Genomic DNA, 15,489 nt, shown 5'->3' with positions numbered 1-15,489 from the left:
CAATTGATTTCAATCTCGTTTATAAGAGGACTATTTAGATCCACTTCCACAAGGACCTGAGGATGCCAAGCCGAGTTGTAGTCGTTTTCATGGGCCTCATGCTTAGAACTTTCCCTATGGGGGATACAATCTTTTTGAGTCAAGGGTACAAGTAAAAAGGCAGGTTGGGTAGTTCAACCCACACAGGACATGCTGGAGGCTTTGGACCCTGAGGGTTAAAGTTTTTGGACCAACTGAAGAAACAAAAAGGGATGTTTCTGTACATCCATTGCCCTGACCCTAGGACCTTTAGAGCCATATTTGAGTCTTTGAACAAAAAGAGGTAATACCCATGTGGGAGGGCTTGGATGATATCTACCTCAATACCAATGGAGAGCCAGTTGTCTTTGACCCAATCCCTAAGGAAATCTACTGGCGGTCTTGCCCCGAGCAGTAACCCTACTAAGCACCGGGTTGTGTAATCCCTTTCCATAGATTGAATGAGATCTGGTGGAAGCCAAACCAAAGGTTTAATGGAAGAGGGATTACTTGATGGGGGCGCTACCTTTGTTGGAGATTGCTTGTTGGTCTGTGCATCTTCTTCGACTTGTTTTTGCAGTAGCATTAGATTTAGTTCTTCCACTCGGGCTCTGGAATCTTCCAGCTGTTTTTTGGTCTCCAAGAAGTCTTCTAACACCTGGTCATGTTTCAGCATAGCTTCTCGATTGCCATCCATGGCAGGAGGCACTGTTGAAATGCTACACTCTTGAGTGGAGGTGAAATCTGCGCAGTCCCAGAGCCAGAACCCTGCGCCCTGAGCAGAGTGGGGGTTCCCCTCCACTCAGTGCCCATGCACCTTAGGGAGGGGGACGCTGTCAAGAAGGGAAAAAACTGTTGCCAGCCAGAAAGCGAACCTCTGGGCAGCAGGCACAGAGGAAGACAAGCGAGTACACAGGAACCCTAATAGAAGCATCTAGAAAGCGAACCTCTGGGCAACAGGCACAGAGGAAGACGAGCGAGTACACAGGAACCCTAATAAAACCTCAGGGCAGTAGGCACAGAGGAAGGCGAGCGAGTACACAGGAACCCTAATAGAAGCAATTCTATTAGGGTTCCTATGTCTACTTCTATTAGGGTTCCTGTGTACTCACTCGCCTTCCTCTGTGCCTGCTGCCCAGAGGTTCGCTTTCTGGCTGGCAATAGTTTTTTTGGATGGAATCTTGTTCTATTAGGGTTCCTGTGTACTCGCTCGTCTTCCTCTGTGCCTGCTGCCCAGAGGTTCGCTTTCTGGCTGGCAACATTTTTTTTTGATTGAATCTTGTTCTATTAGGGTTCCTATGTACTCGCTCGTCTTCCTCTGTGCCTGTTGCCCAGAGGTTCGCTTTCTGGCTGGCAACAATTTTCTTTTTTTTCAAAAAAACTGGCTGTTTATATTAAGAAGTTAGAAAGAGACAGGTTACAACATGTTAAGAACTCTAATGAGACCAGTGACTATGCACATGACATACAGTTCCGCAAGTCCTGAGCTTGCCTTTGACTTAATTGAGCAGTTTCTCTAGCGGTGAAACTAGTTTTTCCCTCTTTTCGTGAGTGTGACTTTCAAAAGGCATAGAGTGCTTTGATGAGCAACACATCCTTGGAGATGACGGCCTCTCTCATCTTCCACAATTCCTGAATTTGCTGTGTTTACCTGATGTGTCCATTACCTTAGCTAGAGCTTGCTTGTTGATTTGAACCTCTTCTTCGACTTGTTTCTGCAGCAACATCAAATTTAGCTCTTCCACTCGGGCTCTGGAATCTTCCAACTGATGAAGTCTTCTGAAACCTGCTCATACTTCAGCATGGTTTCTCTGTTGCCATCCATGGCCGGGAGCCAATGTAGGAATTGCTAAAAGGCAGCTTGAGTGAACTGAGATGGCTTACTCCCAGAGCAGGATCCCTGTTCTCTGAGAAGAGTAGGAGCTCCCCTCCACTCGGTGCCCATGCACCTGGGGGGGGGCTGTGGAAAGTAGGGAAGGAAGCACACATAGGGCTTCAAGCCTCTGGGCAGGGCAGCAGTTTTGCAGAGGGGCAAGAGAGGAGGAGCTCAGGCGCAGCAAGAGGACATCGTAAGCTTCAGACTGCTTCGCCTGCAGAGAGCCGTTCAGATTCGAACCACGCGGGACCGGCAACAGTTTTTTCTGATGGAATCTTATTTTATCACATTAACGAGGAGACAGTCATATATATATTTTATAGTTAATGCCATTATATGATAATAACTCTCTCCGCGCTCACGCATTAAAACATACCTTGACGACGGAGATCCATCGTAATTTGAGACCTTGCTTCGACGCGGAGCTGGTGTGATTTCAGCGAGAAACGACCTGAACTGTCTGTAGGTGCAGTAAGGGTTCGATTGCTCATATTGTATTTAAAAATGGAGTCAGAGATAGAGGTGATCTCCGAGCAGGAGCACCCTAATGGCTCTGTGGCCAACGGGGGGGGCGCGGGAGGCGAGGTGCTCCGAGACGACGTGTACACGGCAGCGGCCTACGGGGAAATGGAGAAGCTCCACCGCTTAGTGGAAGGCCAGGGATGTTCCGTCTCCCAGCCCGACGGCGGCGGCTACTCCCCTCTCCAGTGGAGTGCCCTCAACAACCGCTTTGCTGCCGCCCAATACCTAATCGAGGCAAGCCCTCACCCAACTCTCGGAACGAGGCTCTTAATCACTAAGCTTAGTTACTATTGAATCTTTTCATAACAAGGAATAGAGTGGTTCTGTGATATACCTTGATAAGTCCCCCACTGTGTAGCCCATTTAGTAAAGGGTTCGACTCTCAAGGCGGTTGCCAGAGGCTGCCACAACTGGTCGCCATGTTGCCTATCACTAAATAAAATTACATTACACCCTTAAGAAAAATATATATACCTTGATAAGGCATATTGACATATGGAATGGGGGCTTTATCTTGGAGAAGAGTGAGTTTTTAAGGATTCATCAACTTATGTTCATGCTATGTACCCTAACTTCTGATCTATCTCGCAGCACGGAGCAGACGTAAATGCATGGGATCATACTGAACAGACCGCTTTGCATTGGACAGCTGTCTGTGGTTCCATCCAGGTTGCGGAACTCTTACTGCGGAATGGAGCTCGGCTTGAATGTGCTGACTCTCATGGTTACCGGGTGAAAGATCTCTCCTAGATTATTTTTGAGATTATCATTTTTCCCCATTGACAGAATAAAAGCCATCAAAGCTCTTTGTCCAGCCTCAATTATTCATTTGCAGTTATCTCTGGGCATGACTTCAAATTAGCATTAGTTATGAATGCTCCTTCAATGTTTCAATGGATGTGCTGTACTGGTCTAAAAGCAAACATCGTTTTTAGGTTGAAGACGAACCTGTTCCTTGTCTTAGCCTGCTACACTTAGCCTCTTCTGCTTCTCTCCCTCAAAACAGACAGATGCAGAAGAAAAAAGATGGACAAGCCTTGCAAGAGAAAATCTGCATGGAAGCGTGTTGATGAAGACGATTTTTTTCTCTTTCTTAATGAAAAGTCAAATTGCAAAATAAAAACAAGAAGAGAAGAGAGTTTAAAATATGGGAGTTTTGTTCGGAGACCACACATGCCCTCCTACCAAACTGTCGCAAGTGTGAATGCGGCTAACGCAATTCATGACCAATGCAAGTAGGCTTCTTTTTGGAGGTTTGTAAATAGAACCCTTCTTTATTCACAAATCTTTTGAGCAGCCAAGGAAGAGAAGAATAGTCTTGAAGAACAGCAGCTTTAGCGCAGGTCAGTCCAGGGATTTCGATTACAGCAGCTTTCAGCATTAAGGAGAGGACCTGGAAGATTTCTTTGTTTTGGATAAAGCCCTGCTTTTTGAGTATTTAAAGAAAATTACCTCCTAGTTGATCTAGCAACAATCTTTCACTTCAGCAATACAGAATTAAGTCATCCGCTGTTATTTTCTTTGTCTATTCTGAGGTTTGTTCTTCGAATTGGTTTTATGAAGCACATGCTGGCATTCACTTTGGTATTAGAGCAAGTATCTCTTTGCTAATTGTAAAAGGTACCAGACCAGTCTCAAGCAACCAATTTCAAGCCACAAAATTTTCTCAATTTTGAGGAAATTATAATTTGGGGAAATCAGAATACGTGGATCAGGATTGGAAGTTGTTTTTGAGCTTTCAGTTAGTAATTGGTCTCAAATCCAGCTGTTGGATGGTACGACCTGCAGTTTCCTTGCTTCGGGTATCTTGGTTTCATCGGTTCTTTTATTGTTCACAGCCATGTTGCATTGCTGTTGCACCGCAGACACCGTTTTTTCTTGTTCTCAACTTTCTTCCTATCTTCTTTGATCTGCCTTCTTTTTTGAGGAGGTTTCGTGATTGGGCCTAGAAGTAAATTCTCGGACCTTAGAAAGGTTTAAGATATTGGGGACTGATCGATTTGCTGAGATTCTTAGGAGCTCCGATAGTTTCTTGGATTTGTCCAAGCAACCCGGAGATTGTCAGAGGGCAGCGGAAAAATGTAGATGAATGACAAAAACGCTGAAGCTCCAAGAGAGAGATGAGAGAAAACAGCAAAACGCTGATGCAGTAATCTCAAGAAAAGAGTGGATACAACCAGCCCGTTGGCGAGGAGTGGACTCCGTAGGCAGAGGGCTGAAGGTGCTCACCAAGAATGATCAAGGAATGATGATAAAATGAGGAAGAGGGCAGCCCATATATATACTCCTACATGAGCTGGCTGACTGCCTCCTAGTGTCCTACACGACCTGAAAATAGGTGATAAACTCCATAAAATGGGTGGGCAACCCACATCAAAGGCCCATAAAACAGGGGAAAAATATGGGGAATGCTTGAGCATAGAAATGCCCCGCATAAACACCAGAAAAGCTACCAGCAAGATATATACTAACACCCCCTCTCAGGTCCTGGGGGTGGCCAAGTCCCAAGGAGCTGCCATGAACGCAGATAGCCGATTGAGATAATCCTTTAGTGAATAAGTCTGCAGCTGGGTTGTAGGAAACGTGCGTTGGAGGCGGGGAAACGCCGATTCCTCGTTTCTTGATTGGTGTGCATGTTTCCCACCTTGGAAACGTGAGGGAAGGTTTCCAGTGCAATTGGTCGCGCCCCTTTTTACAGGCTGGGCAGCGTTTTTAATTATAAGGTTGGGTCCTGTTTTTAATAAGCGACAAGTGGGTAGCGTAAACTTGGGTCCTGTTTTAAAAAAAAAGAAGAAAAAGGGACGCTTGAAGATAACGTTGTTTAACAAATACATTAATCAACGCCCTTCTCTCTCTGCATATACACACAGAGACTAACCTCATACACTTGCACACACGTCCCACACATAGACTCACCTTAGTCACCTCACCTGCATACATCTCTCTGCACATCAGTTTTCTTCATGCAAGAAGAGGGAGAAAATAACCAGCCGCCTTGCCTTTACTTCAACTGTGTCCCTCGCTATGTGATTTTTGAGCCTTGTACTTGCCCTCTTAATCTCAGAAACTCTCTAACACTAGCCCATGCTATCATAGAACGAGCTCTTAGGTGCAAATGCATTCACTTTGTGTTGACTCCTGAGTGGCTTTGCTTAAAGACTTTTCAATCTGAGCATGTCCTCGAGGTGTGGTCTTCAAGAAGTCAATAGACACCAGTGGCAGCCAAAGATGGGGGAATTTATTGCAGAGGCTATCAAGGAGATAATCAGGGAAGTTGGAGTTCATAATGTGGTCCAAGTATGCACAGACAATGCCGCAAACTGCAAGCTTGCAGGTCAGCTAGTGGAACTGGAGTACAAGCACATCTTTTGGACACCATGCACAACTCATTGCTTGAATCTTTTGTTTAAAGATTTGGCATCGATAGCGTGGATGGATAGGGCAATCGCCAAAGGCAAAGAGGTGCAACAGTTCATTGCAAACCATGATGCCACGAGGGCTATGTTTAGCAAGCACTCCAAGCTAAAGCTTATCAAGCTCGGGGACACACTTGCTTCGCTTCAACTTCCTTGTGGTGCATCGTTTAGCGAAGGTAAAGACTCCATTGAAGCATCTTGTCACGAGTGAAGAGTGGGATAAATGGAAGGTACACAATGGCTCAGTAAAGGAGATTGAGGAGAGAGTCTTGTTTGCCACATTTGTGATGACACTGAGAGGTATGTCAAGGTCTTGTGGCCAATCATGGCAATTTTGTGCATGATTGACAAATATGAGCCGCGCATGGGTGTTGTCTATGAAGGCATTGATCAAATGCTAGAGATCTTGTCTGCAGAAGTCGAAGGGAATACAATGTACGAGGAGATACATGGAGGTGCACAGGCAAGGTGGGAAATGCTTCACTCTCCACTTCACGCTACAACTTTTCTTCTTAACCCTAGATTGTTTTCAAAGAACGCACATAAGGACATGGATGTGATGAAGGGGTGGAGGCAAACATTGGACCGAGTAGCCAAAGATGGTGCAGAGAAGACAAAGTACAAGGCACAACTCGGATTACATTGGACAGAAGGGGGATTTTGGCGAGGATGGTGTGGCGGATGACATGCTTAATCTCTCTCTTGTTGCATGGTGGGAGAACTATGGTATAAGCACCCCCAAGTTGTCGAGGCTAGCCATCAAGCTCTTGTCACAGGTGTCGAGTGCCTCGGCATGTGAGCGCAATTGGTCTACGTATGGATTCATTCACTCTATCAACCGCAACCGGCTAGGGCACAAGAAGGCTGAGGACTTAGTGTACGTGCATAGTAATCTGGTTGATTTCTAGAAAAGAGCCTTCCTACATCTCAGGGCCATGCCAGTAGTGGGAAGGATGCTTTAGAAGAGTGGAGCGAGGACGTGATTGATGATGAAGATGTATCAACCATGTAACTGTTTTGTATTATGATCAATGATTGATTAATGAAAGCCTCTCATGTTTTGCCTCAATCTACTTTGGTGTGCATGTGAATTTGTATTTTTTCAAGTATTATGTCAGCCTACCCCCGACGTTTCCTTGAAGTTGAGTTTGCCGTTTCCTCCCGTTTCTTGGGGTTTACCATTTTCGAACTGGAAACGTTTCATGCAACCTAAGCCTGTAGCGTTGTCTTGGGTAGGACGATAATGTCTCCCTCCAAGATCTGCTTAGATATGTGCTCTTGTTCAACCAACTGTGGGGATACCAAGATGTGGGATAGTTGCATTTTCTCCATAGGCATCCTCAGAACGAGCCAAGTATGCATGTGCTGCATCCCTCAGTTGCATGTGCAATGCCTGAACTATAATCGCCATGGCATGATCCATGGCATGATTCAGTTTTCTTGGCCTTCAAACGATCATGTACCAATGGATCCTGGCGATAGAGCTTCAATTTTTCTTTTTGTGCACAAAGAAGAGCCTGCTATGAACTCTCCTTCCTGCATTTTCTCTTTACCACCACGGGATTACTATCCCACATGTTCTTGTTCCCTAGTATGCATCACATGTTTGTTCTTCTTGGAAAGCATTGGAAGCATGCATATCATTGTCCCCGCCTCTTGTGTTGGCATCTTCAACATTTAGTGTACGGCTGTTCGTAGTGTTCTAAGTATAGAGATAGCTAGTGTTCACGGTGATCGTCTTTCAGAATGGAAGTGAAAGAGAACCGTGTGCTCTAATACCAATGTAATTCCATTGTGCTTTGGTTGAACACAATGCTAATCAATACTCTTAAATACACTATGAACTCTCCTTCCTGCATTTTCTCTTTACCACCACGGGACGACTATCCCACATGTTCCTGTTCCCTGGTATGCATCACATGTTTGTTCTTCTTGGAAAGCATTGGAAGCATGCATATCATTGTCCTCGCCTCTTGTGTTGGCATCTTCAACATTTAGTGTACGGCTGTCCGTAGTGTTCTAAGTATAGAGATAGCTAGTGTTCACGGTGATTGTCTTTCAGAATGGAAGTGAAAGAGAACCGTGTGCTCTGATACCAATGTAATTCCATTGTGCTTTGGTTGAACACAATGCTAATCAATACTCTTAAATACACTAAGATTTAATGGACAACAAGCACAATACAAGATGTAATTTGCTGAATTGACAAGAGATGCACAACGAGCCATAACGGCTGGCCCCTCCCTCAAATAATGTATATTGATCTTGGGAGAATCAAGTACATAGTGTCATGGGCATTTCTGACAAGATTTCCATACCAATGCATATGATTATAGTATTGCAAACAATATGGTCATCGGTGAAGATCTTCAACTCACACTATCCTCTCAAGTGCCCATGTTTCCTACCATTTGCTCTCTATTGTTCCACCCACACATGGTAGAGACACTATCTACGAGAAAGCACGTAGGACAAGAGAACACTACACAGGATTTGTGAACATGGAGTCTTGCTCCTTCCTCCTGCTACTTGCTTCTATAATTGAGCATTAAAGCTTACCAATTGCAAGTAGAGTTGATGTCAGCGAGTCTTTGATGGAAGCGTTTGGAGTGTTGAAATCTTCAATCTGTCGCGATCTTTCGTGACAAAAGTCTTCAAGTGGTTACAAGGAACCCTAGGAAAGCTTCTGACCATCCACTATCTGTGTGGGAGACTTCCGGAGGCTTCCGGATGCTGAAAACCAACCGTCCTTCGAGGGACAGGAGTCACTCCGAAAGGGGTAGTCCACCGGCGTCTAAAAACCAACCACACGAGCGAAAATTTTTTTTGGTTTTCTTTGCTGAATCTTTGTCCTTGAAGTGAGCTCTGATACCACTGTAATATGCGGAAGCTTCGGAGAAGGATCGGTACTTCAAAACTCAGAAATCAGCACTCTTTTCGCGACGGAGTTAACGCACAAACTGAAAGACGATGTGCAGAAAACAGAGAGAGAAGGGGGAGATGGAGATGGACATAGTATTGGGTCCTAATTACCCTTTGTAGGGCCCCCACCACGGATGGTGTATTTGCTTTATTAGAATGATGTAAATCTGGAAACAAATACAGAGTACTTGACCTTTTCTTGGCTGGAAAACCTGCCCTTGACCTTCAGTCCTTCACCCCTTTGCTTTAGCAAGTTCTTGGCTATCCTGGCCCTTGTTTGCTTGGAGCACTTGGTGAATTATGAGATGAGATCATTGAGATCTTGGCTGGGCTTTTATACCCCTCCTTTCATCCAGTCGGCCAGCTAATAAAAGCTCCACGACTGAGTTTATTCCAATAAAATGCTTGCACACTAATAATAAATGCTTTCACACTATGCCACCCTGCTGTCCAGCCTGCGCATGCTTTTGGGGCAGCACCCTGGCTGCTGGGCAATCAACGCATGGGTGTGGGACTGCTCCCTACACCTGGCCGACTAGCTGGGTAGGGTATTAGACCCTGTCGGCTGCCTGTCCAGCAGCAGTACAGCTGGCCGACAGCCCCTCCAGCCTATGCCCTGGCTGGTGGGCACAATGTGGGCCCTCCTGGCCACTTGGGGGTGGTTCTACACCTCCCCCATGCCCACACTACAAGTGCAAGTGCAAGATCTTCTCACTTGGGGTAGCCCTATGGGCTGGCCCCATCTCTACATGCAAACCTACATGCCTACAGAGGCCTGGCATCCAGTTGCAAACCAGATACACAGAACATCTGACATCATTCCAGAGGGAGACTCACAGCGCGGACTGGCACTGCTTCATGTGCAGGACAGTGCACACCTGACCTTGGACTCATGTGCAGGACAATGCACACCTGACCTCGGACGACTGAGATGGATCCCTGGCTGATTCGTCCCGGACTGGGCTCACATGGGACCAGTTCACCATCCCAGGTCCTGCACCTTCTGTACAGAAATGTCTACGTGGCATCCAAGTGCAGGATGCACGTGACATGAGGAATGACCTACGTAGCTCGTGCCTGACTCATCCTGGACTGAGGATGTACAATGGGGTCACGGCGTACGACAATTATCATCGTATTGGGTTTTAATAATATACAACTATTGCACTGCTGATGATGAGCCATCTTGTCACCATGCATTGAGTGCAGAGTGCATGTGACATTCCCTCATGCTTAGCTTGGCGGCAGGTTCATGGCTTCCAAGTAGTCCGCCAACAACTAGGGGTACTCTTGGAAGAACTCCTCGTCTAGCCATACGGCTTCGTGGGTGCGTCAATCTCGGAATTTCGTATAGAAATGACGTATCCATCGATTGGAACCATGCTTCCATCGATGAAGAAGGATCTGCTCAGGCTCAATTAACTTCTGCTTCGTCTACCACGTCTGGCTGCTGTTCATTTGAAAAATCAAACATTTTTGGACCAACATATGGTTTTAGCCAAGAAACATGGAAAACATCATGCATTGTCCAACTGGTAGGCAACTTTAACTTCATGGAGACATCACTTAACTTCTTAACTATTGGAAAAGGGCCAAAACTACGGAATGAAAGCTTGGGACAACGTTTGCCCACTTGTTTCAATGCTTCCGTGGTTTTATTAGCCTCTAAAGATGGAGACACCATTCTCGTCAAAAGAGAAGAAAAACGGCGGCCAAAGGCTGCTTCATATGGAGTTCGTCTGACACTGGATGAATGAGTGTCATTCAAGATAGCTTGGACCAATGGAAGATAATGTTCCCATTTGGACTGCTGGTCATGACAGTATGACTTGAGAACATCAAAGGCCAATTGGTTATAAATTTCTGTTTGGCCATCTGTCTGCGGATGGAATGCACTAGACAACTGCAACATAGTTCCGAAGTTTTCAAATAATGCTCTCCAGAAATGCAAGGTAAACTTGGAATAAGACTTGTACATGTGCATAGACATCACGCCTCATCTTTGGCCAATAAAAGGACCGTTCTAATTTCTCGAGGGTACTGGTGATACCCCTATGTCCTCCAAGTAAGGAGTCATGGGCATCGTGGAGAAGAGCGGAACGCTTTTCTCGAGTAACACAGAGACAGTTCTTGTAGAACAACCAACCGTTCTGTACTGAATAGTGGCCAGGCTCAGAATTGAGGGCCAAAATGTATTGAGTACCAAACTCAGGGGAGTCGACATATTGGTCTTTCATACTATCTAAGTCCTTTCCCTCGTGATTTCGAGAATGGTAGATTCGTGGACTGCCACTAAGAGCATCTGCTACTGGGTTATACTTACCAGGGATGTATTCAATCATACCTCCAAACTGTTGGAAGATTTGACTCCACCTGGCCTGGCGATCACTCCACTGGGCACTTGGCATAGTCTGAAGCCACTTAAGTGCTTGGTGGTCTGTTTTCACTATGAAAGCCTGTCCATAAAGACAAGGCTTCCAATGTTTGGTGATGACCTCGAAAAAGGTTCATCCCATGATGCTAACTTAATTACAGGTGCTTCTGAGGCAGCTTCTTGGAGTGCACGGAATGCATCAAGTGCCTTGCTTGTAACTGAGACTTTCTGCTTGCGAGTCGTCACCCCCTTGAGCAAGTCGGTAAGAGGTGCTGCAAGGTTGGAAAATTGATGGACATGGGTACTATAGGCGTGACAAAGACCTACGAATGAACGGATTTCTTGGGTGGTCTTAGGAATGTCCCAATCTAAGATCTCCTGAACCTTTGATGGATCCAGTCTAATCCCATTGGAACCGATGATGGAGCCCAAATACTGAACTTCCTTAACACCAAAGGCAGACTTTTTGGCGTTTATGTAGAGCTGATTATCTCGCAAAAGTTACAAGACTTTCTCCACATCTTTCTCATGCTGCTCCGCTGTGGCTGAGAAGACTAGTATGTCATCAAGGAATATGAAAACACACTTCCCAATGTGGACTGCGAAAATCCTAGACATCATCTTATTGAACGTTGCGGGTGCATTTGTAAGCCCAAAAGGCATGACCACAAACTCGTAGTGACCACACCCTGTCTGAAAAGCTGTTTTTGGAATGTCAGCTTCAAAAATGCGGACTTGATGGTAACCACTCTTGAGGTTGATCTTAGTGAAAAACTTAGCACCGTCTAAACGCTCCAAAATGTACTCTATCCTTGGCATAGGAAACTTATTCTTGATAGTGAGTTTGTTTAATGCCCTGTAGTCTACACAAAGGTGTGAAGACTTGTCCTTCTTTTGGACAAATAGGATAGGTCATAGTTACCAGGGGACGGGGGACGGGGACGGGGACGGCTAAAGGTAGGGAACGGGGACGGGGGGTGGGGACGGCACTCAAAATTGTTAATTTTAGAGGAGTAAAGAATCAAGATTAATCAATCAATAACAACAAGCTTTCTAACTCCAAAAGTTATGAATCATGATACACATTACATTTAAAATTAAATTACGCTACGAGGTGCAAGAGTCAAGAGTCAAGACTTGCAAAGTCGGAAAAGAAAGACTTTAAAGTTGATAACATTAAATAGATATACTCAAAAGATGTTGGGGCCTAGGCGATACAAAATATAAGTCACTCGCTCTCATACTCTGCGCTCCCAATAAGAGAGGTGCTAGCCTCATGATCATGAGTGCGTGAAGTGTGGATGGGGTTTGTGTCATCCGATGAAGGCTCATGATGAGAACCATCTGTCCCACCCTCCTGTGCAATAGTTGTAGCTGCCTCCTCTTGTTCCATCTCCCACTGTGTAAAAGTATCGGCATTGCATCTTGCACTCTTGCCAAGCATACGCAAGTTTGCGCTAATGAAGACAAGATCATTAGCTCTTTCCACCCCAAGCCGATTTCTTTTCTTTGATGAAATGTGACTGTAGGAGGACCATAATTGCTCTAGGCAAGAAGAGCTAACGGACTGGCTCAAGATCCGGATCGCCAACTGTTGTAGCTCTGGTCCATCTGATCCGAAGTCCTCCCACGATAATGCTGCACCAACCTTGAATCTGTCCTGCTGCGCATCTGCACATCCATATGAGCCTTGAAATGCCCTGTAATTAGAGAGCTGGTCTCTAATTTTGCGCCTGATTTCTGCATCCGGCGTGAGGCGATCCAAGATGAGTCTCCAACCGTTGCTCACCTCTTTATCACCCTCCTGCCCTTTTCCCTGAAATTCTGGGTCCACCATAAAAGCAGCTGCATGTAAAGGAGAGGAATATGAGCTCCATCTCGCCACACAAAGCGAGTGGATCTCCTCATATCTATCTACGTCTGGCTCAAGCTTCTCAAGACTCTCTATCATCTGGTCCATGGCTTCATATACTTTGCTGATGCATGGCTGCATAGCATCAACAATCCTAAGCAAGTGGACAATGGGATGCACCAGGGCGTCAGTGCGCTTGAGGTCCTCCCAAAAATCAGCATCGTCGACCTTTTTCTTGCATGAAATCCCTACCTGTGTACGTGCAAAAGATGAGGAGCAAAACACATCTCACTGATGAATAGTTGCCGCACGGCATCCTGACAATCCTTCAAGCGATGCAACATAAGAAAGTTGTATGCAAAGCGAGTGTCCAAGTACTTGAGAAGGACCTTTGTGGACCTCTTCCCAAAGTCGGATCGAAGGTATGTGTGATTGTTGATGAAGGTCACAATTGCACATGCATCATCAATCACCGATTCAATCCATGACAATTTCCCAATATCTTTCAAAAGATTATTGAGACAATGTGCCATGCAAAAAGAGACGGTGATCTGAGGATACATACTCTCAAGAATAGCTCCCGCTGCCCTATCTGTCGCCTCACCATCCGTGACGAAACCGATCACACATTCGGGGCCGATAATCTCGACAGTACTACTCCACTTAGCAGCAAGTACATCCGCACTCTTTCCCGTCCCTGAAGCATCATGTGAGGAGACAAAGTACATCTCCCCCCGTGAGTATGCCACAAGGCCATGGATAGACCTTTTCTGCGTGTCACTCCATCCGTCTGCAATCAAAGAGACTCCATTGCGAGCCCATTGTCTCTTTGTGTTTGCCGCCGCTTGCTCAACAAGGCGTTTCTCCTTGTCAAGCATAGTGGTCCGCAAGGTTTCGGAGGATGGAGGTGTGTAGTGAGGACCGTACTCGCCAATCTTCTTCACCATCGTTTTGAAGTAGTCGGACCTATTTATCATTTCAAAAAAAAGGAGGGTAAGTAATTAGAATGGCAAAATGGTGACCCGTGAATCGTGACTCGTGAGACATGATGATGAAATCATGTGAGTGAAATACGTACCGTGCCACACGAAAAGCAATGTGGTCATGAAAAAAGAAGCGGGCCACCGCGGCATCAACCTCCTCCTCCTTTTTGGGATCCCAACTCCCCTCAAGAGTACTTTGCCGACGAGAGAGAGAGGGTGGACTAGGTTGCGGCATTGAGAAGGCGGCTTGTGTGAAGCCACGAGTAGTGCCACGAGGAGGACGTGGTGGAGGGGTAGATGAAGATGCACCACCACCTGATGTAGAACCTGATGTTTGGGTTGGAGTGACATAAGTGTTGGGATCCACTCCACGCACCCTTTGGCTTGCATTCAAAGCTTGATGGGCGGCAAGCTTTGCAAGAAGCTCCTTTCTTATCTCCGGTGTGACCCGCTCACAAAATTTCACCTCATGACCGGGCTCATGCAACAAATGGGCCCTCACCCTATTGGCCCCACCCACACGCTTATATGGGCAAAGCTTGCATGTCCATGGACGTGCACCCCCCGCATGAGTAGGAGGCTCGAAGTTGACCTCATCCCACCATGACCACCCATCCGTTCTACTCCTACCGCCCGCACGAGAAGAGGATGCCATGAATAGTTAGTAACTTAGTAGTAGTCTAGTAGAAGAGGGTGGAGAGAGCTTAGAGGGTAGAGTAGGAGAAGAGGTAGAGGGAAGATTGAAGTAGTCTAGTAGCAGAGGGTGGAGAGAGCTTAGAGGGTAGAGTAGGAGAAGAGGTAGAGGGAAGATTGAAGTAGTGTAGTAGGAGAGGGTGGAGAGGAAGGTGGTGGAGTAGGAGAGGGAGATAGTGGAGAGGAAAGCTTGAGTAGGAGAGGGAGATGGTGGAGAGCCTAGAGGTACATCATGGAAGGCTTGAGCAATGAGTAGAAGAGGAGTAGCATAAGCCCATTATATAGCATATGGTAGCTAGCTCTCTCTCTCTCTCTCTCTCTCTCTCTCTCTCTCTCTCTCTCTCTCTCTCTCAAACTCTCAAACGGCCAGCCGCCAACGGCTAGTAGCCGTTGCCCGAAAAAAAACGGCTAGATTTCTGTAGCCGTTGCGCCGTTGCAGGCGTCCCCCGTCCCCGGCTGACAACGTCCCGCTGTCCCCTCCGACGGGGACGCCCGTCCCCTGGGCCGTCCTGCCTCCGTCCCGCACCTGCAGTTAATCGGGACGGCGTTCCCACGTCCCACGTGGGCGTCCCGCCGTCCCCTTGTCACTATGGGATAGGTGCAGCAAATGGGGAGGAAGAAGGCCGAATGAATCCGGCTCGGAGAAGCTCAGATAACTGCTTTTCTAACTCGCCCTCTAAAGTCTTGGAAAGACGATAGGGAAACCTGCTAGGAGGATTTGATCCAGGGACCAAATCAATGTGATGGTCCTCAGGGCGAGAGGGTGGGAGACTGGGCGGGAGATCGTCCCTAAGCATAATGTCCCGATGTCCGGATAGGAGGTCTGCTAACTG

At 46.5% G+C, this 15,489-nt stretch overlaps 1 protein-coding gene and 1 pseudogene across 5 annotated transcripts in view; one reads left to right on the top strand and one right to left on the bottom strand.

Annotated features, from left to right (window-relative positions):
• Nucleotides 1-1,828: 1,828 nt before the first annotated feature.
• LOC147640539 (protein S-acyltransferase 24-like) overlaps nt 1,829-15,489 on the top strand; it is a 104,592-nt gene continuing 90,931 nt past the window's right edge. The window contains exons 1-2 of one of the 5 annotated variants that reach the window (XR_015267959.1): nt 1,829-2,650; nt 3,008-3,148. Coding sequence is in view for 2 of the 5 variants with exons in the window: in XM_086812752.1 (XP_086668878.1) it covers nt 2,399-2,650; nt 3,008-3,148 (393 nt within the window). In the remaining 3 variants the exon portion in view is untranslated. The remainder of the gene's footprint in view (nt 2,651-3,007; nt 3,149-15,489) is intronic. The other 4 variants (XR_015267961.1, XR_015267958.1, XM_086812752.1 and 1 more) reach the window with 4 other exon arrangements.
• On the bottom strand, nt 12,357-15,401 carry LOC147640540 (uncharacterized; annotated as a pseudogene).

This window comes from Cibotium barometz, chromosome 2 (genome assembly GCF_041138505.1).
Source record: "Cibotium barometz isolate CiBa-2024 chromosome 2, ASM4113850v1, whole genome shotgun sequence".
Lineage (NCBI taxonomy): Eukaryota > Viridiplantae > Streptophyta > Polypodiopsida > Cyatheales > Cibotiaceae > Cibotium > Cibotium barometz.
The sequence above is the reverse complement of the archived record's forward strand: the minus strand, read 5'-3'. Positions and strand labels throughout refer to the sequence as shown.